The sequence below is a fragment of the Gouania willdenowi genome, chromosome 17, assembly GCF_900634775.1.
Source record: "Gouania willdenowi chromosome 17, fGouWil2.1, whole genome shotgun sequence".
Lineage (NCBI taxonomy): Eukaryota > Metazoa > Chordata > Actinopteri > Blenniiformes > Gobiesocidae > Gouania > Gouania willdenowi.
Genome location: NC_041060.1, coordinates 32060604 through 32085972, shown reverse-complemented (window position 1 = coordinate 32085972; position 25369 = coordinate 32060604). Strand labels below are relative to the sequence as shown.

General features: G+C 37.5%; 2 protein-coding genes and 1 pseudogene across 4 annotated transcripts in view; 1 reads left to right on the top strand and 2 right to left on the bottom strand.

Moving 5' to 3' along the window:
• The window catches only part of cntnap2b (contactin associated protein 2b), a 57413-nt gene extending 48105 nt beyond the window's left edge, over positions 1-9308 (bottom strand). Inside the window, exon 1 of the mRNA XM_028472790.1 lies at positions 8992-9308. Coding sequence (XP_028328591.1) covers positions 8992-9058 — 67 coding nt within the window. The 5' untranslated portion in view covers positions 9059-9308. The remainder of the gene's footprint in view (positions 1-8991) is intronic.
• LOC114479881 (uncharacterized) lies at positions 376-493 on the top strand (annotated as a pseudogene).
• A 3982-nt stretch (positions 9309-13290) lies between the features above and the next one.
• Positions 13291-24166, bottom strand: coa1 (cytochrome C oxidase assembly factor 1). Of its 3 annotated transcripts, none has more exons than XM_028473149.1 (5): positions 24051-24166; positions 22494-22601; positions 19582-19733; positions 17194-17270; positions 13291-13946 (listed from the first exon to the last, which is right to left on the bottom strand). In XM_028473149.1, the coding sequence occupies exons 2-5, from the start codon at positions 22585-22587 to the stop codon at positions 13832-13834; spliced, it is 438 nt and encodes a 145-aa protein (XP_028328950.1). In that variant the 5' UTR covers positions 22588-22601; positions 24051-24166; the 3' UTR covers positions 13291-13831. The 3 variants fall into 3 exon arrangements, with proteins under 3 accessions (XP_028328950.1, XP_028328949.1, XP_028328951.1); XM_028473148.1 differs by having other exon boundaries at positions 24046-24084; XM_028473150.1 differs by lacking the exon at positions 24051-24166 and adding an exon at positions 23581-23655.
• Positions 24167-25369: the final 1203 nt, after the last annotated feature.

The window sequence follows — 25369 nt, the reverse complement described above, 5'->3', positions numbered from 1 at the left end:
GACCTTTAACATGTTCAGCTACTGCCTTCAACCATTTCAACTTTCTCCAACCTTATTGCTAATATTTAGCTATTGCTAGGTGAGTGCTTATTTTTTCAAAAAAAAAAAAAAAAAAGGGGGAAAAAAAATGAAAAAGAGAAGAAAAAAAGGGGGAAAAAAAAGAAAAATGCTAGATTATTGTGAATGCTAGGTTACTGCTAATACTAGGTTAATGATGGCGCTAGACTAATGCTAGGCTAATGCCATTGCTAGGCTAATACTAGGTTAATGTTAATGCAAAGCTAATGATAATACTAGTCTAATGCTAACGCAAGGTTAACATTAAACTAATGATAGCTAATGCTATGCTAATACTAAAATAATGCTAATGTTAATTTATGAGGCCATACCAGCCTGTCATTGCCCGATCTCGTTAGATCTCTGACGCTAAGCAGGTCTGGGCCTAATTAGTAGTGGGATGGGAGACCACTGAGAAATCTAGGTGCCACAGTGGTGTGACAGTTGCTCTAGTGGTATCTGTCATTGTGCCCTTGAGCAAGACACTTCACCCACATTGCCTAGTATGAATGTAGTGTTTGAATGAGTGTTTGTGGTGGTTGGATGGGCCGATGGCGCACTATGGCAGCCTCGCTTCCGTCAGTCTGCTGAGGGCAGCTGTGGCTACAATAGTAGCTTACCACCACAACGTGCGGAGTGAAAGAATAATGCCTTAATTCTGTAAAGTGCTTTGAGTGTCTATGATAAAGCGCTATATAAAATCCAATCCATTATTATTATTAATGCTAGCTAATGCTAATACTATACTAATGCTAATGCAATGTGACGCAGGCCAGCACCTGCATTTTCTTCAGGAAATGCAAATATTCTAGTTTATGTTGTTTTTTGAATTTATTGTTTCAAGCTTGTTAAAATACTTTAACCAGCAGAAGGAAACTACATGTGGATGATCAGGCTGTTACCACATCTGCCTCATTTGTGCTTGAAAAAGCCTGTATTGTGTAGTTTAATTTTAAACTTTATGACACAGTTGTGTTGTGATTAGCACATCTGCCTCAAAGCATGATCAGGCATCTGCATGGACGTACTCCAGTGTCTCAAGTATGCCTCACTGCTACTACTACTACTATACTTGCTTTTCAAGATTATTTGACTTTTTACAACAGACTTTGTTTTTTTGGGTATCTTTTTTTTTAACAATAACTGATTGACACACAAAACATTTTATAAAGATCTTCATGTAATCTGAATCTTTGTAAAATCCCCACACTGGGCTGGATTTACTAAAGGTTTAGTGGTATTAAAATGTGTGCAAACGTTACTCCACACGCTAATAAGGAGTACAAATCCCAGGGAATCAGGACTGTGCCTCTTTAGCGCGTCAGAATGTGCACTCATTCCACTTAGGGCGTTTCCCTCTAATTAATATGAATAGTATCTCCCAGGGGGAGAGTTTCTCCAAATCTGCATATTTTTCATGGACTGATCAGAGCAAAGTTACAGCACCTGATGGAGCAGCCACATTAAATTAGGGGGAAAAAATATTATTAGGTTTTAAAACAACTTTCTATTTGTTTATTTAGTTTTCTGTTTAGTTTTTGCAGCAGACAGAGAAGTCCACCTTCCTCAAATTTAACTTGCTCAAATGTCAGTGTGCTTGTACACACTGACGTCTCCACATTAAACGAGCAGAACGCTCATTTGAATAGGGGCGGTCTGCACCAGTTCTGCCCGTGCACTCATGATTGCTGCAACCTTAGTGAATTCCACGCCACTGGTGAGGAAACTGCGTCACTAAAGGATTTAGGGACGTACCTGGATTACCACCCTTTATTTCAGATCTTTGTGAATCCTGAGTGTTTATAATAAGCAAAAACACAAAACTGGTTTGAACTTGGAGTGACAGCTAAAAATAATTGCAGAATAAACTAAGCATATGAATGTTTTTAGTGTGCCTTGTGGAAACAAAAAAAAACATTGAAAGAGGTATTCTTCATTAGAAAACCTGAAGTTTGATCATTAAATTGTATTCATATTTGATTCCTTTTGTATTATAGAACCCCTTCTTTGGTAAATAACCCCCTGAGGTGCAAAGAGGAAGGCACACGAGTCTTATGCTAACACATACACACTGACGCTCTCATTTATAGACTCCAAATAATTTAAAATACATGTTTCTAAAGTGTGAGAGGAAGAACTTTATGGAGAGTACCTGAAGAAAACCCATATCCAAAGCGTGAGCCGGAAGCACTAAACACTACAGTGCTGTTCCACATTCAGTCAAGAATAATGATGAAGCTTGACCTTTGCTTGCATACTTTAATATATCCCATGGAAATTAACAGCTGGCACACTGTCACTGTCGTTCGCTGGCACTAAGGCACTATGAGGCAAATAAATACTGCATCTGCCACACAAGCACATTGATTAATCAACAGTTGCAACAAATGTGCCACTTTTGTCTTTTTCTCCTAGAAAGGACAGAATGTGTGAGTGAGTTCTGTAGTGTGTCTTGTTTAGGGCACCTGTGTCAAAATCAAGGCCTGGCGCCAAAATCCGACCCTTTAAAGCTCCCAATTCGGCCCGCAGGACAAAGTAAAAATCAAGGGCAAAAACATGACTCATTCTGTAAATTACCAACTAATTCAGTTGTAGATACAGTATCTCAGTACCTCAAAATACACAATTTCAATGAAACTGCATATATTTTCGAGTGCTTAGAGTTTTTCCATGCTGATATCACAAGATGGCACAAGATGGTCATTTTTAACTTCAAATGGTTGTAAGTACTCTCAATTTTGCCAAAATCATACAATTTTCCCTGAAATTTCCCCAAATTAAATAAAACTTGTTAACAAATTTAAGATCCTGCTTGGATATTGTCGGTGCCTTACATACTTTAAATTCATTTATAGGTGGAAGTGTAAACTCGAGAATGATAAAATTGCTTAGTGTAGCACCTAAACTCTGCAGCCCACTTGAGATTAAACTGGTCCGTATTTGGCCTCTGAATTAAAATGAGTTTGAGTGGGTCTGGGTGGACGCTCTCAGAAATCCATCTAACTGCTTTTAATGTTGTCCTGAGAAGTAGTGAAAGTAGCGACTCTTAGAACAAGTGTTTTAAAACAAAACAAAAAGACAGTCATCAACATCCCCCACCAGATTGGTTGTCATTATAACTCACAAGCTTTTCCTAAATGTCCTAAATCTAAGAACTTAAATGTACACATAAGAAAATATTATCACATCAGAATTTAAAGGGGACATACAGTATCCTGCTAAATCCACTTTTTTAGCCCTTAAATGCATTTTGATGTATATTTAGATTGTTTAGAAGCACAGAAAAGTTCAAATTAATCTCTTCAGGTGCTCCGTTGATATCTTTATATTCTGTTTTGGTCATATTTTTCAATCTGTTTCAATTTTTCTATTCTCTATTTTCTATTACGTTTTTTGAACAATAACGTCAGCAGAACTGCCAAATTAGGACATCGACTCCAGGCCCAACACTTCAAGCAATCCGCCATTTTGATTTCTCGCTTTTATTTTGTAGTCCAAGCTCAAGGATGCTGAAGTTACGAGAGGATAAGTCAAAATGTTTGGTTGTTGGATGTAGTAACCCACACACTTCATTACAACGTCTCCCAGCATCAGAACCTTTTCAAAGTGCCTGGTTGAGTTTTATTTTTTATGGAAATGTACCCACATCTGTGGGTAAGATCATTTTTGTGTGCGTGAAGCACTTCAAGGATGACTGCTTCATCAACCTCCGCCAGTATAAAGAAGGATTTACAGAAAGACTTTGTCTGATTGAGGGTTCAATTCCTTCTATCTTTGGAGACGACGAACAGAGCACTTCGGTAAGCTCTAAATAACGCTAAAAAGTGTGATGATAAGACGTCCCTGTCATTGTTTTGTTAGCATTAGCAGTTGCACCGTCTTCATATGTTAGCGCTGTGTGCTCGTTTTAGATCCTTGATGATATGGCCTACGTGGTTTAATTTAAGTCTAAAGTTTTCATTAGTCAGTTCATTTTGCCGTTTTTGTCTCCAAAAAGACTGTATTAAAATGCATTTTGTGACGTTAGCTTGGCGCTAGCGTTAGCTCGGTGCTTGTGTTAGCTCACTTGTTAGGGTTCTGCAGGTTCATCATCTTCATTTTCATCTCGCTCCGCTGGGTCAGACTCTGGCTGGAACATGTAAGGCTGGATGGACAAGTATTCTGTTGTTGACATTGTGTAAATAACGTGTGAATAAACTTTTTCTGCGCCGCTACATAGCCATATCTCTTCTATCAAACTACAAAAATGGCCGAGCAGGGTGGAGTTGAACCTGGAGAGGGGGCGGGGTATGAAGTGTCTCATTTGCATTTAAAGAGACCGCACCAAAACGAGTTGCTCTTAGAAGCACATCAGAAAAGGGGTAGAAAAGGGGCCTGGGGAGCTATAATAATGAGGAATTCAGACCCAAGCAGTGCAGTTCCGCTTTATATAGACCACAACTGTATGATTTATATCTAAAAAGGAAGGATTTAAAACCATGATATGTCCCCTTTAAAATTACTATCTTACACGGTTTCTAAGAAAAACTGTCCCTTTTGAAGATACCTTGAACAGAGTAAAAAAAACTGCACAAGGGTAATAACTCCATCACGGTATAGACCCCTTAATGGCCCACCTCACGAGTGACGTGGCTGGAGGCAAAAACAGGAAGCAGCGCTGACTAAAGCATAGATGTACTGTATATATAAACACTAGATGACGCAAGCGGGATTCGCCACCGTAGCTCAACTGACGTTCTGATATTCTGACCCGCTCTACGTTAGCTGTTGGATGATGAGTGATCAGCTTAAACAAAAAAAAACCCTTAACTCCAAAAAAATATTGAGGGATTTACAAACGGTTTGCCTTATTACAAACCTTATTATACGTAGGTATGACATAGGATGTACATGTTGAAATTGCCACGTGCCGTTTTAAAATTGGTTTAAAATTGAGCAAGTTAGGGTTATTTAAATAGTACATGCACCATTGACCCCGATGTAATAGTGGGGGGCCAACTGTCTGAAGTAAGATGGCCACCACGTTGCTACGCCGCTCCCCATTGTCTAACAGCGGGGTAAGTCATCTAGTGTTTATGTAAATCTATGGTGGTTTGCTTCCAGGTTAAACCCCGCCCAACAAAATATGTCACAATGTTCAAACAATCAAAGGATCTATATATACCCTAAAGCCACACACCGAATTTGGTTATCCTATCTTAAACCCCTTTGAAGATACCTCGAACAGAGTAAAAAAAAAGACAACACAAGGGCAATAACTCCGGAAAAAATAATTGCGCGCTTCTCATTTTCGAACACCATCAAGGTACTGAAACCCTGAAGCCACACACCGAATTTGGTTATCTTATCTTGAACAGTTTCCGAGAAAAGCTGTCCACTTTAACTCGGACTGACAGACAAACCTACATCCCCTTTCCACACTTTGTGGCGGAGGATAATAAGCTATGAAATATATTAAAATCGATATTGTAATTTTCTATATCACCAAAAATGGAAAACTCGATATATCTTGAATCTCGATATATCGCCCAGCCCTAGTGGTTAGCACATCTGCCTGTCACCAACATGGTGAGGGGCCCTCAGGCCTGTTCTGCAGCTCTCGTTACCAATGAGCTCCATCTAAAATCAAACCCACACAGATAAACACTAGGGATGTAACGATTCACTCAACTCCCGATACGATTCGATTCACGATACTGGGTTCACGATACGATTCTCTCACGATTTATTTTACAAAATGGGACTGTATATAAATGACTGAAAAATATTCCTTTACTTTTTTGGGAAAATACTATACTATTTTTCATTGTCAAAAGAATTCCTTGATAAACTATTCAAAACAAGGCAATTTAACTAAAAATAAATCTTGAATGAAATAAAAAAAGGAATAATACAAATGAAGAAGAAGCTAATTATTTAAATTCTGGTTCGATAGTAAACAATACAAAACTGCATAATAGTTCTTTTTCTTTTTAAAAGTGCAACTGAAAATGTATTTTGTGCCTTAACAATTAGACTTAAAAAAAAAAAAAAGTCATTTTACTGTATTTAGGTCAGATATTTGAACCAGCAGAGGGCGCTGGTAACCCAGTGGTCGGTTGGCATGCAGATATTTTGCAGTGAAGAAGAGATGCTATGCTAGCAGACAGAGCTAATAGAAAAACGTGGCTTTTACAGATATTCACGTAATATTACAGATATTCGTTTGGTGCTAAAGGGGTAATGAATCATTTATGAATATGTTTAAGAGTAGAAGGCAGCCAGAAAGAAAGTATTAGCAGATTTCGCTCGCTGCCAACACTTCTGGGTAGCGCCCTCTGCTGGTTAAAAAAAGTACTGCGATTCAATTTTCACAGCATCGATGTGAATCGTTATACCTATGATTCGATTTTTAACTGCCTTACGATTAATCGTTACATCCCTAATAAACACAGATTACAGATGTAGTCGGTGGCTTAGTAGAGTTACATACTGCTGCACTTTATACATTTTTGTATTAAATTAACCATCTTTAAATGTTTATTTTCACTAAAACATTGTGACAAATGTTTTTAGGTGTTACAAAAAGATTCAATAACATTTTAACAGCTAGAGACATTAAAAAAAAGAAAGTGAACACCTAAGCTTATTTAAGGATGGATCAATTGAGTATAAAACCATGTTTCCCACATTATGTTGATGGAAATGTTCAGGATGGATGGAGTCACCAGTGAGTGTATCACTCTGTACACTGTATGACAGACATAGGTAACTGGCGGCCCACGGTCTAATTTTGTGCGGCCCCCCAAAAACACAATTATAATTCATGACATTATATGAAGCCCAACATAACACACAAAACTCCAGAAACACAGGAAACGACAGAAAAATGCACAAAACGTTGACCAAAGACATACTAAACAACCACTTAAACACAAAATTACTACAAAAACAACAACAACAACAACATACACAAAAGGACAAAAATGACACCAAAAATATAGCAAAACCGTGCATGATGACTCAAAAAACACACAAAAAGGCAACAAAAATTTGCCATATTGACAAGAAAATAGACTAAATTAATTAAAAAACGCCAAGAAAACCCACACAACCACTCTTTCCTGTATGAATGCTCAGATTGGTTATTATTCTCAATGCTATGAATGTTGATAATGTGGCCCTCGGATCAGACATCACATTTTTGTGGCCCTCGCTCTGATAGAAGTTGCTAGGGCTGCACAATTAATCAAATTTTAATCGTGGTTGCCACAATTAAATTAACCTGATCGTCAGCAATATTTACATTTAAAATGTGGGCTGCACTGCATATCAAATCAGACACTTTCTAAATCATTAGTCAGCTGCAGCTTTGAGTCATTTGGTGGATTGGTGAGAGCTGTGAGCTGTAATTGTTTCCAATGAGTTGCATTTCGCCAAAGCACTCAGTAATGGAGGGTTTTCATATCGCGTCATCAAACCAGAAGTGGCCATATTGGAGGTACTCAGCAGATAAACAAAGCAGATCCCGAACATCAAATGAAAGGAAATAGTAAATTACTTCCGTGTTTTTGGCTGTGCCAATCGGTCAGACTGTGAAAAACATTAGGAGTTTTATTGACTTTCAATAGTTATACCAGATCAGGGAGAACAATGTCAAAAGTTATCAGAGGAAAGGAGGAGCTTGTGGTTAGCGAAGCTAAACCAGGATCTACGGGGCAAACATCTGAACATTTACATTTGTTCGTCCATTTCTTGTCAGTTAACTGAATTGTTGACAGCAGCGGCTTTTAACTCATTTTCTAGTGTGATGATAATAATATAATTCATATCAAGCTACTGTATGTCGCATTATTGACTTAATATAATTACATTTAATAGCCTGCTACAGTAGCAACACAGTTGTTAAAATGTAGAGCTAAAATGTGCTGTATTTCTCATTGTATTCCAGGTAAAAGGTCAGATCTTTATCAAACCCAGATTGAGTTAGGGTTAAAACCAGGTAGTGGATGATATCAGACAGAAGACTCTCCAGGTCGTTATTGATCCAAGACGAGGGAGCAAACTGGAATGGATCTGCAACACCAATAAACCGTAACTTTTCTAAATATTGTGTCCTTCCCTGTGGACCAAGTCCGTCCCTGTATGCATTTGCATCTGTAGCGCATTTTGAGGAGCTTTTCTGTGGTTTCGGACATTTATCCATCGCAGTGTTTACCTCCGAGTGCTTCCAATATGGCCACGCATCCGGGTTAAACGTATCCATAGACTGCCATGGATACGCAGCGCCCCTCATTGGCCAGTTTAGATCGCATGATAGGTGCACCACGTGACTTAAAGTTCCGTCATTTGTATTTTTAGCTACCTCTTTTATTTATTTTTTGTCATTAATGTTTTTTTAAAGGTGGAACTTGTCGTGTTAAATATGTTAAAATAAAAAAATAAAAATAAAATTGAAATGTGGAATTCAAACCCACATTAGTGGTGAGTGCGGAGCCTTAGAAACACTCCACTATCCTGGCACAGTAGTGACACAGACATTTATACATTTTAAATTCTTGGGTTAATTTCTTTCTTTCTTTTGTATAATTTTTTAAAAAAAATCTAAATCTTCATTTTTTCACCGTTAACTGTTCATGTATTGTTTGTTTTTTTTAAAGTAGTGCAAAAGAAACAGACTCTTCCCTAACATGATAAATAATTGTGATTATAATCGTGATTACAATATTGATCAAAATAATCATGATGATAATAATCGTGCAGCTCTAGAAGTTGCCCATCTCTGCTGAATGCGTTGATAACACCAACATATGACCTGGGATTTCAATTGACGTAGAAAATCTCCGCACTGAGGACGCTGACTCAGCATCCTTGTATTAACCATGTGCCATCCCAGCCCACGTCCACCGTGTTCGCTCAGTGTGCGTGTGCGTGTGCGTGTGCGTGTGTACTTACTCGTTGCTGAGGATGCAGAGCTGATGGCGGACCACAGAACCCACAGCACCATCACCACCTGCGCCATCCTTCCACACAAAGACGGGCAGCTCTCGGTCCCTCTGCGGGATTCACGTTGTTTCCTTTCTTATCTGGAGAGGAAGCTTCACCTTTCCGCCCACGTCCTTCCCTCAATGTCTATAAAAGCCGTTTTACTGGCGCAAATGGACTAAACCGAGGTCTAAACTCTAACCTGCAGGTTTCGACCACCGTCCGACTGAAGGCTCAGCAGAGGCGCAGGTGCTCAACCGGACACACCGACAGAACCTGGAGCTGTCCAACGGCTGAATCAGGCGATTCATCGATGCACCCCCTTTATTCACAGCATTTGGTTTGGTCCAATGTCTGTGATACAGGAACAGAAGGAGGAGGAGGGGCTGGATCCCCAACACCCCGCCCCCCTCTCTCCGCCCTCCCCATGTACACAAACACACAGAGGGAAAGTAACGGATTACCTGAGGTGGCAAAAGTACTAGTCTTCAGTACTTAAGTAAAAGTATAGATATTTGAATAAAAAAATGACTGGTAAAAATAAAAGTATTGAAGTTGCTCCCTTTCTTGAGTAAAAGTTAAAAAAAAAAAAAAAGTACATGCTACTAAATGTACTTAAGTAAAAAGTAAAACAAATGTCCCTTCAATAATAATAAGACGGGATTTTAAACCAGCAAATTCCATGTATGTTTTTGTTTTATTTGTAGAAAACTGGTACATGGAAATAAAATAAATCTGTTACGTTTGAACACCTGGAGAATTTAGCATATTTTTGATTAAATTTGTAAATAAAATGTTTCAAGAAGAATAAATGCAAATGCTCAATAAGTCTTTTCAAACTCTCGGAAATCTTGTTCTCGTTCAGTTCTCGCACACGAGGTCAAAGGTCAAGAGAGATAAACTGGCCTTGGCTGACAGCGAGTCTGACAGAGATCTAGATTATTTTTTTTACCGTTGTAGCGTTGATTCCTTGAAAGATTTTTTTGCATAAACATGGTACCGTTCTCCAAAGCAGAAATGCTGAGTTAGCTGCTAAAGATTACGCTGCTAAAGCTAATGCTGCACAGGAGCTGAAAATTCAGGGGGGTTTTCTGGCTTTTCAAACAGTACCAACCAAAGCGGTCTCACTTATCGGCCTGTTTAGTGTTTATCTTGTGTCATAAATTTACCTTTTCAAAGTCAGAACTCATACTGTCCTTTTCACACTCGGAGATCTCGCTTGTCCCATCAATAATAATGATTCATTTTATTTATAAGCACAACTACTCAAGGCAAAAAATAAACTAACAATAAATAGGTAAATACAGAAAATACATAAAAATCACAAGTTAAACACTTGTGAGAATGAGTGTGGAAGCAGAGGAGGTCTGTGGCTTTGACACTGTTTCTCTCATCGGTTTTACAAAAGTGCTGGGATACGTGCATCATTCCTGGTAGAGTGCAAATTCTGCACGCTGGAGACCCAGGTTGTCGGTGTTTTCGTCCACCAGGGAACACCTGTGTGGAAGCGAGGGGACTGCCCTAGCTTCATACAGCGGAAATCCCTGGTCATCCCCTCGAGTCCCAATATGTGTAATATTAATGACATAAACACTATTAAAACAATAAAGGTCTCTGGACTAAAATTACAAACGCTGTTAAGTTGTAAATATCAACAGAGTGAACGTGCTTGTTGACCAGAGTGTGAAAATGCTTATTAACCCCCCCCCCCGCCCACCGACACTTAAATCAATTTCCACAGCCACAGCCCTCCAGAAAGCACAAGCAATGCATCCTGAGCCCACAAAGCAGATGTTGCAGAACCACTGCACCAAATGTGGAGGACATGCACGCCGAATGCACATAACACTGGCTTATGCTAGAAGTTGTAAAACGTATTTGTTGTTTGGTTGTCAATCTTTTGTGTTTAGATACAGCTGAGGTTTTGTGATTTCTGTTAGCTTGTGCTAAATGTGTTTCTAATACATTCTATACATTGCATTCAAGTCAGTGTTATAAATCATTGACCTATTCAAGTCTGTAATCTCTAATATTCCAATTTTCAACTCTGTTTTGGAAAGTATTGCATATTTTGTGTTATCATGGTAGGATCTGGAGTTGATAAACATATATAATTTATACAAAAGATATCATTTGTTTTAACACCTATATCAGAGGGACCATTTTTGGTCCAAGTATGAGTTTTTTTAAGGAACTGCCATTGTTCCAAAAATTATAATGAATCAAAATAAATGTTGTTATAAATTATGATCTATTTAAGGGTGCAATAAACCGATCAACTATTCCACTTTACAATGCTTTTTTGGGAAGATATTGCATATTTTGTGTCCCAACCAGAAATAAAACAGGTGCCATCTGTGCTATGACAAAAACACAATAGTATCCAGCAGCATAAAATAGGATAAAATAAAAAATACAAATAATATAATAAAATAGTATCACATATTTTCCAGTAACAACAATAACGTATCAACAATAGCGTACCGGGGTCAGGACATAAGTTCAATTATATTGACATAAATTGCGCCAACAGTGTACAGAGTTTCAGTGAGTACTAATTTTTCAATGTTTTCAGGGATTTGACAAGCAGAATAAAGTTATTTTTCCAAAATAAGAAACTAGAATGTTTTTTTAAAAAATGGTCATTTATGCAATAATGTACAGAAGCTATTTTTCAATGCAACAAACCTCAAATTTAGCCAGGAAGTGGAGGCTGTAGTGGTTAGGGGTTAGGGTTAGTAAGGTAAGTTTTGCAAAGTTGCCAGAAGAGTGGATCAGGGTACTGGTATTCTGCGTCACTTCTGTCCAGCCTGGGGCTTGTGTCCCATCAGGGGCTTCCGCTCAGGAGCTGCAGCTGGATACTACTCCAAAAAGGGCCTGGAAACATACCAAAACCTACTAAAATAACAAATAAAGTCTTGAAAGTAAAAAATAAATAAAAGAATGATATACTATTTGTTTTAAAGGGCCCATGTTAAGCTAAACTAACTTTTCTGTGCTTTAAACATCATAAAGGTCTATTAGTCTTCATACACAGGCCCAAAGTGTTTCTTTCATTGATTCCCTCCATCGTTAGTTAGAGGGTGATTTGCTCCTTTCTTACTGCAGGGGGAGCCCAAACACCTCGCTCCAATTTGATGACGCGTTCCCACTTTGATGCGGCACTGAGCTGGAGAAGCCGCGCCTCCAGGATGCTCTCTGCCGTGATTCACATGCAAACAGACACGCCCACGAAGGCGAGCATTTCTGCGTCCTTCGCGCAGTGCTATGTATGTATTTTCTACAGTCTATGTATGTACCGGTGAACGCCCCGCCCCCACACTCTGTCTCGTGTTTATAAAGCAGCATGAGCTCTGCTATGGAGTGGGTGGGAAGAGGGCGGGCTGTCCTCTGGCCCTACGTCATCGTGCGGGGAGGAGGAAATCAGTGTCCCGTCTATAGAATATGCACAAGTAGGACATAAATCAGCCTGTTTATGTAGAGTTACTCAGAAAGTGACTTTTCAGAGGCTAAAACTCTGAAAAACAGGCTTGTTTGGGAAAATTAACCTCAAATACTATGTTTTTGGAGTTCTTAGAACAAATGGAGATGGTGAAAAATAACATGACATGGGGCCTTTAATACTTATATGAGGGGGGCCATCTTTGGTCGCTAAGAGTCGAAGTGGGAGTTTTTTAAAGGGTGTCTCAAGGATTACTATTATATTACCTGGAGGGTGGCAGGGTTGGTGTCGCTGGACATTGGTCAACTACGCCCTGGGGCCCCACTCTCAGGGGCCTCTGGGGTCAGTGGGGCGTTCTTGGGCCCAATCAGGATTCAGCAAACTGTATCTGGTTTTCCTGAGTTTCTGAGAACAACCCAATTTTTTCTCACGGTGGTTTTTAGAAGCTGGTTGAGGATAAGATAAAGTCAATGATTGCTTGATTTATTTTTTATTAAATAACTTAAAGGAAGTTGTTTTTTATAATTCTAATGTTGGAGGCATAATTACAATCTGTGTTGCGACAAATCTAAAAACCTTTAAAGGCAAAGTCTGGTTCTGCACAAGGTTTTCCTTTATTAAAGGAAAGTATGTGTAATGTTTGCTCATAAATACATAAATATAATTTTGATTTGCAGTGACTTTGCCATTTTACACATGCTTCACTTTAATGCAAGTGAAGAACTTCTGGATTGACAGCGGTCGTACCACACACTTAGTGTATACATTTGATATCAGCTTTTTTTTCTACACCTGCCATAAATTATTTGCATTGTACAATAACAAAATCATAACCATTTTATATTTTGCATTTAAAGCATGATTCCAAATTCTAATCACTGTGGTCACAGGGAACAAGCAAAATCTTTGTAAATATGACTTGGGGAATAATGTACAGAGTGGGAACTTATAATGTAAAACTTATTGAAAAACTGTATTTGATAACAGTCAAAAACACAAAGAAAAGATAGAGTAGAGTAAATATTGACCATTTTACCAGTCCCAAACAGGGTGAAGGATGTGGAAACACCAAAACGTCTCTACTGTTAAAGTTAACAAACAAACCATGTAAAAACATTTAAAAGCAAACATTGATTTTTCTCCAGATTTGAACCAACATAAGTACACTAAAGAGGTCTTTGATCCCTTAGACTTTATATGCGTGTATTTAGGCCTTCTTGTGGTTTTCAGAAGGTAAACAAATGGTTGAAAGACTTTGAACTTCCTTGTTCCTGCTTACACATTTTCTGTGGCTCCAGGGAATTCATTCTGCAGGTTGTTTTACACACTCCTTTAGTCATCAAAAACAGTTTGTTAAGTAATTCAGTGCTACTGACTGAAGTCCTCCCCCTCTTCTGAGGTTTGTGCAGATCCTGGTGGAGACTTCAGTAGGTCAATTATCTGTCCTTCTCGAAGCTTTAAAATTGCCTGATGTAGGTTCCACCTGCAGAGAATGCAAACCAAAAACACTGAAGAAGCTACAGTTCACAGGTATGTTTTTACTGACATATCAGAAGTTTGTAAATCACTTTACTGAAAATCATTTGAATCCATAGGGCAGGATAGGATACAAATGACCTCAGCTTCTCTATCTTTTATTTTCAAATATTTCGGACATTTTTAACCTCCCGTTACCGCACAGCACAGCAAAAACAACCCTCATTTCAAATGTTTGTCCCACTGCTCTCCATCAGGCCTTACAAGCACGGGACAAGACCAGAAATTAAAGACTGTAAAATAGCTTAAGTCAAATCTGCTCATGCATTTATTCCATTCTGTAGTTGGAAAAGGCCTTTCAAGATGACTCGGATAGTTCAACTCCCAAAGATGGCACACAACAGTGCCCACAAGGCTTGCCAAGTTTGTGACGAAGAGTGTGAAGGTGATATTGAAAAACTACAACTAACACAACAGGGGCTCAAGTACAAAGACTTGTATGGAAAAAGTACAAATATGAGGCGTATTTAACAACAGGCATGAAATAAATCATACCTTACATTATTATTGTGTGTGTGTGTGTGTGTGTGTGTGGGTGTGTGTGTGTTGAAAAAGTGGTAAACCTTGGAGCTCAGACATCCTACAGAACAACTTTGGTTTTTTCTCCTGAAACTCTTATAGAAATGGACGTGTGGTAAGAATCCTTGATTTGAAACCTGACACTGTAGGGTGGTCTGGGTGGTTCAAAAATAAAAACTTTGAGGAACTTTTTCTCCACAACTTTCATTTTCTTCTATGCATGCCTACTAACATTTATGCCATTTTTTTTTAGCTTGATTGGTGAATATTTAGAGGTCACTCAAAGGAATAATTTTACACAATGAGAAATAAAAGTTTGGACAATTGTTTTACTAATTCACTATTTTAAGCTCACAGAATGATCTATAACCCAAGTCCATGGTTTAAAATGTCTGCAGTGTGTTGTTTTTCTTTCAAAATGTTTTGTCATCACTTGTCAATGCTGCTGAAACAAGAAAATGTTGAGACCGTAGATGACCTTTGCATCCATCGTGTGTGATGGAATGCTCCAGGTGCTCGAAAGGAGATATCTGCTAAATCTGCGCCACCCAGGAAGATCATGCAAAGTTTGACAAACTCCTCAGCTGCCTTGCAAATTCCCACCATATCTGCTTGAAGAACATTAGTGTGCAGATCAAACAGGTCACCAGAGGCAACTTCCTGTGCTGCCGACTGATCAACAGATGATCAGTTTTGTTAGAATCACCACATCTGGGCTTTTCGCTGGTCTAAACAAGGCATGGAAACCACTGGAAAGTAACAGCTCCATGACATGATGGTGATAAGCAACCCAAGTGATTTACTCAATATGAATGCATGCACCATTCTCCAACCTGTGTTACTATCAATGGTATCAAACACTAGACCATGGACTTGATCTCGTATACCTAACTCATCCAGCGTAGCAGACAGCTGGTCAGTTCCTTTGTGTAGCAGCCAAACTTCTACTTTTGGCTGTTATATTCTTGACCAATTAGAAGGTACCTGTAAACAGTCTGCTGACAGTTAATACGGTTTATAAACGACATAATAATAAAGTTTGTAAACAATCTGTAGATTCCACACAGCTTTTCTGTAACTAAGATCAGCAAGAAGAACATCAGAACCTGCTTAAATAACCATAACATTTTAATATTGCATTTTTATGCAATAATCTTACATTTTAAAGCTAATATCCAAAGTTTCTGAAAAATCTAAGTATGATTCTTTTAAAATGTGAAAAAATACCAAACTAGTCTTTTACTATGGTCTACTGCCAGTGATCATTCATATACATTAGGGCTGGGCGATATGGCCTTTTATAAATACCGCGATATTTTTAGGCCATGTCACGATACACGATATATATCTCGATATTTTGCATTACCCTTGAATTAACACTTTGATGCACAAAATCACACCAGTATGATGATTCTATATGTCTACATTAAAACATTCTTGATCATACTGCATAATATATGCCAATTTTAAACTTTCATGCAAAAAAGGGGATATCACAACTAAGTCAAAGTTGACATAACTGTATTTATTAAACAGTGAGTGGCTCAAACATAAAATTGTCAACAGAAAGTGCACGTTCTGTGCAAAATTGTCACAGAGACATTTCAAAACAAGACATTAGTGCAGGATGCAACTCACATGGCATTTCAAAACACAAAATTAAAGTGCACTTTTTGTACATAATGCCACTACAATATTTTAAAACAAATAGTGCCCTTTTGTGCATGTTGTCATTAAGATGACATTTCAAAACAACACTAAATTTAAGTGCACCTTTTGTGCATAATGCCACTAAGATATTTAAAAAAAAAAAAAAAAAAAAAAAAAAAAAAAAGTCCGCGAGTTTAACGGTATGGTCATTTTCAACACCGCACAGACTACAAGCTGCGATATATCGAGTATATTCGATATATCGCCCAGCCCTAATATACATTAATGTATATAAGTCCCTCCTTCATCCTAGAGACACCTATACAAATGGAAGCCCAGCCAATAGGTTTCAACTTCCTGTTTTTGAGACTGTCAATCAAAGTGAATACAGAACTGTGCACAGAAACAAGGCCGCGCATCACAACAGCAAACTGGTAAATATGATTTTGGCTCTACCTGACCCACATACCTATATCAATGCAACCCAATGTGACCTTATTATGTTCTGCAATGCGCATGCAGAAAAGTAGAGGTGTGGCTTCTAGTAGATTGCAGAGGAAGTGGAGCTGTTTAGGGCGGGACATCAAGACATCCTCTCAGAAACTCCGAATATCAGCTTTAAGTGATAATCATTAGCAGTAATGGTATATTTGTTATTTTACAGTTGCAATGTTTTTTGGATAAGTGTCGCTTAAATTGGAGTATGGAGGGAAATTGTGGCGCTTTGAGTGACCTCTAAACATGCGTCTGCTCCATTTTTGCACTGCATCATTTTTCATGACAAAGAACATTTTTAAACTTGTGGAGCTGGGTTACAATACTTTATTTTTTTACCATGATATCATGGACCACCCTACTGTCACTGTCATGGCCCAGATTATCTGATCAAACAAAGACCACAAAATTCCTCTAACATTTTAATATTGAGGTTTTTAACCATATGAAGACATTTTTAATTAATGGGGAAAAGGTTTTGATGGTATAAAATGAATTATCCTTCACATACTGTAACTGTGTGTACTAACCTGTTTGTGTCAGAGTCTCGAAATGCAGTTGTATAGAGATAACCACCGGTTCTCTCCCCCGTCACAGGGATCTTTAGCTAAAAACACAAAGAATTTCAGACATGATCACAGAATTACATCCCCAGTCTAAGATCGCACAAAAGAAGCTCCGACATATTTTAACTGGTGTCCAATTACATTTACTTTTGGTTCGTTGAAAAAAAAAAGAGAAAAAAAACATTTTACAAAGCAAAATTTATGTTTAGTGAAAAAAAAAAAAATAGCAGTTAGAATAGATTAGACTATCACATTGTGATAATAAAAAGGATAATTTCTCTTATAAAAATGCAGTTTAAATGATTGCATGCCATTAAAAAAAACAAAACAAAATGATTTTATATAATTTAATTTAGTGTGGTTTTAAACTTTCCTAAACTTTTCCTAACATGTTTTCCCTATCAGGAATTATTATTTTTAATTATTTAATTCAGTGTTATCTTTAATGGCCTACTAATACAGTGAGATTCTGTACAACTAGTGATTTAAAGTCTGTGTAAAGCAGAAATAAATGTGTGTTATGAGTTTGTCACACCACAGAAACATGTGTCATTGACCACTGAGCCAAATTTGAAAAATGAAAAAAAATTACCAAGTAAATAAAATCGTGGAAAAACAAGCACTTCTCTCTGCTCTGAAACACTGGGGGCGTGTCAGTTAGAGGTGCTGGAACCACGCCCACACGCCGAAGGGCACCGCCTCCTTACTGTGTCTATAGGAGAGAGCAAGGAGAAACCAAATTGTGGTGTATAAACGTGCTCATTTCATGGAAAATGCGGCACCAGCGAATGCGTTTTATTCCCTTGAGTCTGAATTAGGGATTCAACGATTCACTTCACTCACAATACGTTTCTATGCACGATACTGGGTTCACGATATGATTATCTCACGATTTATTTTACAAAATGAGACTGGAGACAAATGATGACTGAAAACAAAAATAAAAATACTGTACTATTTTCTTTTGTCTTTTATTGTCAAAAGAATCCCTTGACAAACTATGCAAAACAATGCAATTTAATTAAAACTAAATACTGAATAAAGAAATAATACAAATGAAGTAGAAGCCTATTCACTTTACATTAAACTATGCAAAACTGCATAATAGTTCCTTTTCTTTTTAAAACTGAAAATGTACTTTAACAATTGGACTTTGAACAAATCTCATATCAAAGAAATAATATAAATAAACAAACTATGACTTTCATTCTCTCTCTCTTGTTTCTCCCTTTCCTCTCTGTTCCCCTCTGGATTTCACATGTTCTTTCTTTCTTTCTCACTTCTTTCATTTTGTCTTGGGGAAGCCAAAATGCTTCCACACTTCTGATTTAAAACACGGTGGTGTGTCCTGAATTTCAAATATATATATTTTAAAGTACTGCAAGTGTCGATGTGAACCGTGACACCTTTCAATTGATTTTTAACTGCCTCATGATTAATCTTTACATCCCTAGTCCATAGTCCATAGGCCGAATTGCGCCCGCCGAAGGCCGTGGAAGTTTGGTGTGCTTCAGCAGCAGGGTCGGGTTAATGCTAATGATGGCTCCGTTACATAACGCGGCTATGATTTCTGTCCCGCCCATTAAATGCTGAACACTGGAATTAGAAACACAGTTTGTGAAACCTTGCTCCACAATTACATAATAAATAGTTGAATGCCTTTGTACATCTTTTAAAGAATACATTTATGAGATGTTTTGTCCAGGGACACGGTTGTGCCAGGTTGTAGACAACCCCCCAACTTCTGTTCCTTGTTGCATACCCATCATACTGCTCACACTGCTTCACACCATTTACACTGATATCCGCCCCAAATATATATATATATATATTTCCTGCAGTCTGTGCCTTCGCCACGCCCACCGCTCTCTTTTCTGTTTCAGGTGTCTTGATGCTGGAGATAGCGGTTCCTGATCAATGGCTCACAGCTCAACTAATCTGAGACACTTGGATGGACTATCCTTCCATCCTATTCTGTTTGTCCTTCTGTTCACTAACCCCAACCAGAAGAAGCAGATGGCTGCCACCTCTGAACCTGGTTCTGCTGGAGATTAATTCCTATAAAAAAGAGGGAGTTTTTTCTTCCCACTGTCGCTAAATGCTGTTCATGTGGATCTTGTTGGGTTCTTTCTTCTTTTTTACTATGGACTTTATATTTTGTTCGGCACTTTGAGATGACTTTGTTGTATTTTGCGCTATATAAATAAAGTTGAATTGAATTTAATTTAATTTATGACATATTTAATGTGTTAAGAAGAAAATGTCAGAATTGGCTTTACACTGTGTTTAAGTATAAGTATTCAGTATTATCTCTATCATTTCATCTTAAACTCAGAGTGTAAAACATCTTACCCGTGCAACGTGCTGATCAATACGGTTATTTCTGTCTGTCAGGTGAATGTTGTGGACCTTCAAAGGTGGAGCCCCCAGGACTTTCATGGCATTCTGACACCCTTCCAGCTCTTGTAAAGCTAGTCGATGGTATTCAGCCTGAGCAAATTTTTCTAAGCAGGCACAGAAAAGGTAAATAAGCACAGTATAATCAGTTCATCAGAATGTTCACAATAGGGAAAGATGCACAAACCATTGACACAGTTGGTAAAGGTTAATATTTAGTTCTTTAAGGGGACCCTCCCCTGTTTCTACAAGTTCCACCTAAAAGTTCCTAAATCAGAGCCCGAAAAATATGGGATTTTTAGGACCGATGCCGATACCAATATTGGGCTTTTTAAAAAGCCGATATCCAAAGTATCTGTCGATAGCAGATATATCAAAATATATACTGTATGTGTATATTATATGAAAAAAGATGATTACATACACAGAATATATACTGTACATCAGAGGTAGGCAACTTTTATCACAGCGGGGCTGAAAAAAATGCATTTGTTTGATCGGAGGGCCACATGTTTAACATTCATGTATTAATACAGGAAAGAACAAAGAGGTTTAATGGTAATTTTGTGTGTTTTTCTGTCATTCTGTGTATGTTTGTTGTCGTCTTTCTCATTGTGAAGCATTTTGTGCATTTCTGTAATCCTTTTATGTGTTTGTCCAGTTTTTTGGAGTCATACCGTGTATTAGTGCTGACATTTTTTTGGAGTATTTTTTGTGTATTTCTGTTGTTGTTTTCTGGAGTGTTTTGCAGAGTAATTGTCTTTTTGTGTACTTTTGTTGTCATTTTCTGTAATTTTGTATATTTTTCTGAGTAATCGGCCAGGCTATTGACGATAATGATTAATCGGTGATAGCTAAAATTGTCTTGATTAATCGACCGAACTGATTAATTGATCGAGCTCTATTCTAAATATAAGTTACTTTTTACAAGTCTGTGCTCATCATGTAATTTCACAAGTGCTCACAATCTCATGGCTACCTCTAAAGCCACTACAAGCAGCTCTAAACAGAGTATTCCTCTGAGGAAAAGCCAGAGGACGGAGAAGAAAGAGAAGTACAGTACACTATGTTATGATGTCTGTAATGACGGGAACATTGATCAAATCAACACCGACTGTGGAGGGTCAGAGCAGCTCCTTCAGTGGTAAACTCAAACACCCACAGTGTAGGACTGAATGCTGCCACAGGTCATTCATCTCCAGCGCTGTACGACTGGACAATAAAACCATCTAAGGCAGGGGTCCCCAACCTTTTTAGCCCCACGGACTGGTTTAATGTCTGACAATATTTTCTCGGATCGGCCTTTAAGATGTGGCCAAAAAAAAACAAACAAAAAAACCTGTCATTTTCTAAATATTAAACATGAATCCACTGTGTATACAACTTTATTAGCAGCGTCAGGGTTAAACATGCCTTCAACATTTTCATTTATTTATTTATTTATTTATTTGAATTAGGACAATGCATATCCATCAACATGTCAACATAGAGCAACAACGTAAATATGCCAGAGTTAGCACAACGGCTAATTTTCATCCATTGTCCTAAGGCAGGTTAGTACAGTACACATTCAACAAGACACAATACAAAGAATAAATAAATCACAGGACATTACACATTACACGTAGAACATAGACAAGTTACATATAGGTTAAGATTAAGACTTTGAGGCCCAAGGTAAAAAGTGAATAATCTAACTGTGAGTGCATGTCTGGTTAGTTTTCAACCATTGTTTCAGTGTAGTTTTAAATAGGTATCACAGTTTCTGACGTGGGCTGGTAGCCTGTTCTATGACTGTGTGCCTCTGATAGACCCACCATTTGGCCAAAGTTAGTCCTGCGCCTTTGTACGTTGCAGTCCCCTCATATTTAAAACTTTAAAGATGAGGCAAGCATCCATGAATACCTGATAACTGTTAAAATCCAGAATGTTGTAAGATGTTACAATAATGATACTGTAAAGGCTTTTTGTCCAGAACTTTTAGTGTTCTCTTGAAGAGAGACTTTAATGGCTTCAGGATAGTCTCTGAGGTATAAGAGCAAGTAGTATAACAGTAGTTTATGTGGCTGAATATCATGGCATGTCTATAGACCTTTAGATGCTCAATTTTCTTAACATGCTGCTTGAAATTCAAGTTGGAATCAAAGACTACCCCGAGATATTTAAATTGTTCTACAACATTAGATATGCCACAAAAACAAATATAAAGTGCATGAAAAACACAACTCCCCATAACGCTAAATCAGTAGGAGACCTGAGCTCGTTTCTCTGCAACGAGACGGTTCCATCGCAGGCTTAGTGCGTGGGAACTACCTGTCACAATAAATCCATATTTTAAGTAGAACTCCTAGTATTGTTTGTTAAATGTAGCTTTCTTTCTTTTACAATGCGCAAAGATGTTTGTTTTTTTGTTAATTTTGCTATCTTGGAGGTTTCACTTTAGCGGTAACTTACCTGCCGGAGCATCCCCTTTAAAATGTGCTTAAAGGGGAAGCTCCAGCTGGTGACAGAGGCTGGCATCCTGACATGCATCAAGAGTGAGGGATAGATAGATGTAGCAGAGAGAATCTGGTAATTTTCCAAAATAAAACATCGTTCAGGCTCAGATAATACATAAAAACAACAGAAATAATGTAAATTATGTATTATTTCTGTGCGACCAGGTACCAATTGACCCACGGACCGGTATCAGTCCACGGCCCAGGGTTGGGGACCACTGGTCTAAGGCATCTCTCCTGAGACTGTCTATAAATATGTATATATCTGTATTATTTAATTTCTTTATACTTTTTATATCATATTATTATTTTACGGTGTAAACATTTGCTCATTGTAAATAAAAAGAGTGAGAAGTGGGTAACGCTTACTCTGCATGAGGAAGTACATGGTCATGACCCCTGCACCAGTCAGCATGGTGGTGAAGATGGTGAGCTTTTGTAACTGGTCGGTGGACACCCTCATTTTCTTTTTCTCCACTGCAAAACAAAAAAAACCTAATGTTTGGTAAAAAAAAATTAAAAAAAGTGCATTATGAAACATGTATAAGAACTAAAAGGAAAAGGATGCTTAAGGTTAATGATTCATTTCCAGGCAAACTGATAGCTTAACTGACCATCAGGGTGGTCAAAAAAGATGATATACTGTACATAGACAAGCATTTGGTGCCGTATCTGGCCAAATTATTTATTTTATGTAAATTAATTAATATTTACTAAACACTTGAAAATACCATACTATAACATAGCAGGCCAAATAAAAAAGGCATGTTGGAATGGTTTGTTTGGTGGTTTTGTTCTGAAAAAACAAACTGAAACCTGCATAAAAATGTTACTTTTTGTGGCAGATGCAAAGTTTCAAAGAAAGTGACCCAAAAAAAAAAAGTTTCAAAGTGACAAAATCCCTCATCTGCTTCCCTTCATATTCAGCTTGATTAACGGTATCATGTATATAATGTATAAAGTAATCAGTCAATTTCCAGCAAACTTTGACTAACTTGTGCAACCTCTAAAACAGGGGTTCTCAACTGGTCTCACACTGGGACCCACATTTTGCTACGGTCATTAAATTGCGACCCACTTTTTTTAAATTTAGAATTTTGTTTTTCAAAAATAGCTGTTCAAAACACACACACAAACACACACATATATATATAATCTATATTTGTTCCTGTGTAACATGAATTTCACAACATGCTTGTCAAAAGAAAAGTTTCTTTCAAAATAAAAGACAAGTCCAACATGAGAAACATGAAGTATTTATTCATTTTTGACCAGCTGCCTGTGACCCAACTAATACAGGTCCACGACTTACTTTTGGGTCCCGAGCACCAGTTGAGAATCACTGCTCTAAAATATCTCCTTTTTCTTCCAAATAAATGTCTTTCTAAATCATGTCAAAACCTAATGCAGGGTTCTAATCAAGGTTATCTGAAACTTTATTCATTTTATATTTTACCATGCTTTGATGGACCACCATCCTGGCCATTGTTTAGTTTTGTTTTTCTCCAATCTCCATGACAATCTCACCTGGCAACATCAGTATTTTATTGTCCATAAACAAGGTTTTTTTGTGCTCGTTAGGTATGCACAAGATTTGACTTAATGGTTAATATTTCATTTATAAACATCTATCAAAAAAGCACAACTTGTCCGTGTCCTCACAATGTGGCCAATGATATATATATATATATATATATATATATATATATATATATATATATATATATATATATGATAACAGTATCATGGTAAAAAGAAAGCTCTTTAACACGAACCAAGGTCACTCTGCTTCAGTGTCAGCTTTTTAACAGACACGTGAGCTGGTTATGCTTCATATGAGCTTCAGATGTATTAATATACACATTATACATTCATTTTACCCTGAGAATTACAGTCAAACATAACAACACGCTCTTCTTACCATACCTTGAGAAGTTCATTCCTACTTCCGCAAACGTCACTAAACTGTAGCCAATCAAGTGTTACAGCAGACGAGGGTTGGTTTATATTTGGAAATGTAATTGTATCGACAAATCATTGATATATAACAATTAATTACTATTATTACGAAGCAATTGTGTTATATATATATATATATATATATATATATATATATATATATATACATATTTATATAATGGTTTTTAAATGTTTTTCCTTATAATCCGCGCGGCAACACACTTTTTTTTCCAGAATACACCTCTTTCACACATCACACACTCCCACAATGCACCGCTCTTCTACGTCACAGGTCACAGTCACATGCATTTTCTCACATTCGCCACCTGGGGGCGGAATTGCAACACTAGGTGGCAGCTACAAAAACAAGTATTAATTAAAAAAAATAACTACAATAAAACATATTTAACAGACTCATAGAGACTACGATAAACTGTTAAAGTGGACTTCGCTGCACAGATATAACTTATGTGACCAAATGCATAGTTTATCAGTTTCCAGCTTATGTAATTTAATGTTGTACCGCCATCTAGTGGACAACCAACCATACTCCAGTCCACTGCTCAACATAATCAATGGTAGTTTATTCAGAAAGGAAAATGTCTGCTCTGAGGCTATACACAAATTAGATTTGTGAATACTAACTAACAATATAAATTGTTCTTCACCCACAAAACTTTAGAATGGGGAATCTTTTTAACCCATTTTTTTAATCAATTTTCTTTGCCATTTTGCGACTGCTTTTGTCCCATTTCTTCCCCTTTTATTTTCAGATTTTAGCGTCTTTTGCTAATAAATATCCATACCCCCTATTTTTGCCCTTTCTTTCACCATGTTTTGCCATTTTTTCATCCAAATAAGCTACCTTTGCCGAATAAATAACACGTGTCCTTTCATCTTATATTTTGCCTCTTTTTGATGCACATTTTTGCCCTATTTGCTACATTCTGCCCATCCAGGCTGCCTTTTTGCCATTACATATCAAATGTTTCCTCTTTATTTGCTCATGACTGCATTTTTCCCATTTTAGTAACATTTTACTCTTTTCTTGCCAAGTTTTTGCCACTTTTGGACCTTTATTTGTCACTTCTTTTCCATTTTTGCTACTTTCTGACAATTTGTTTTATCTTTCCTCATCATTTCCACTGTTTTTCATTCATTTTTGGTGCATTTTCACCATTTCCTCCATGTAACTTATTTTTATTGCCATTTTAACCAATTTCTGCCACTTGTCACCTCTAGATTGTGGCTCTTTCTAAGGTATTTTACAACAGGTGAGCAGAAGT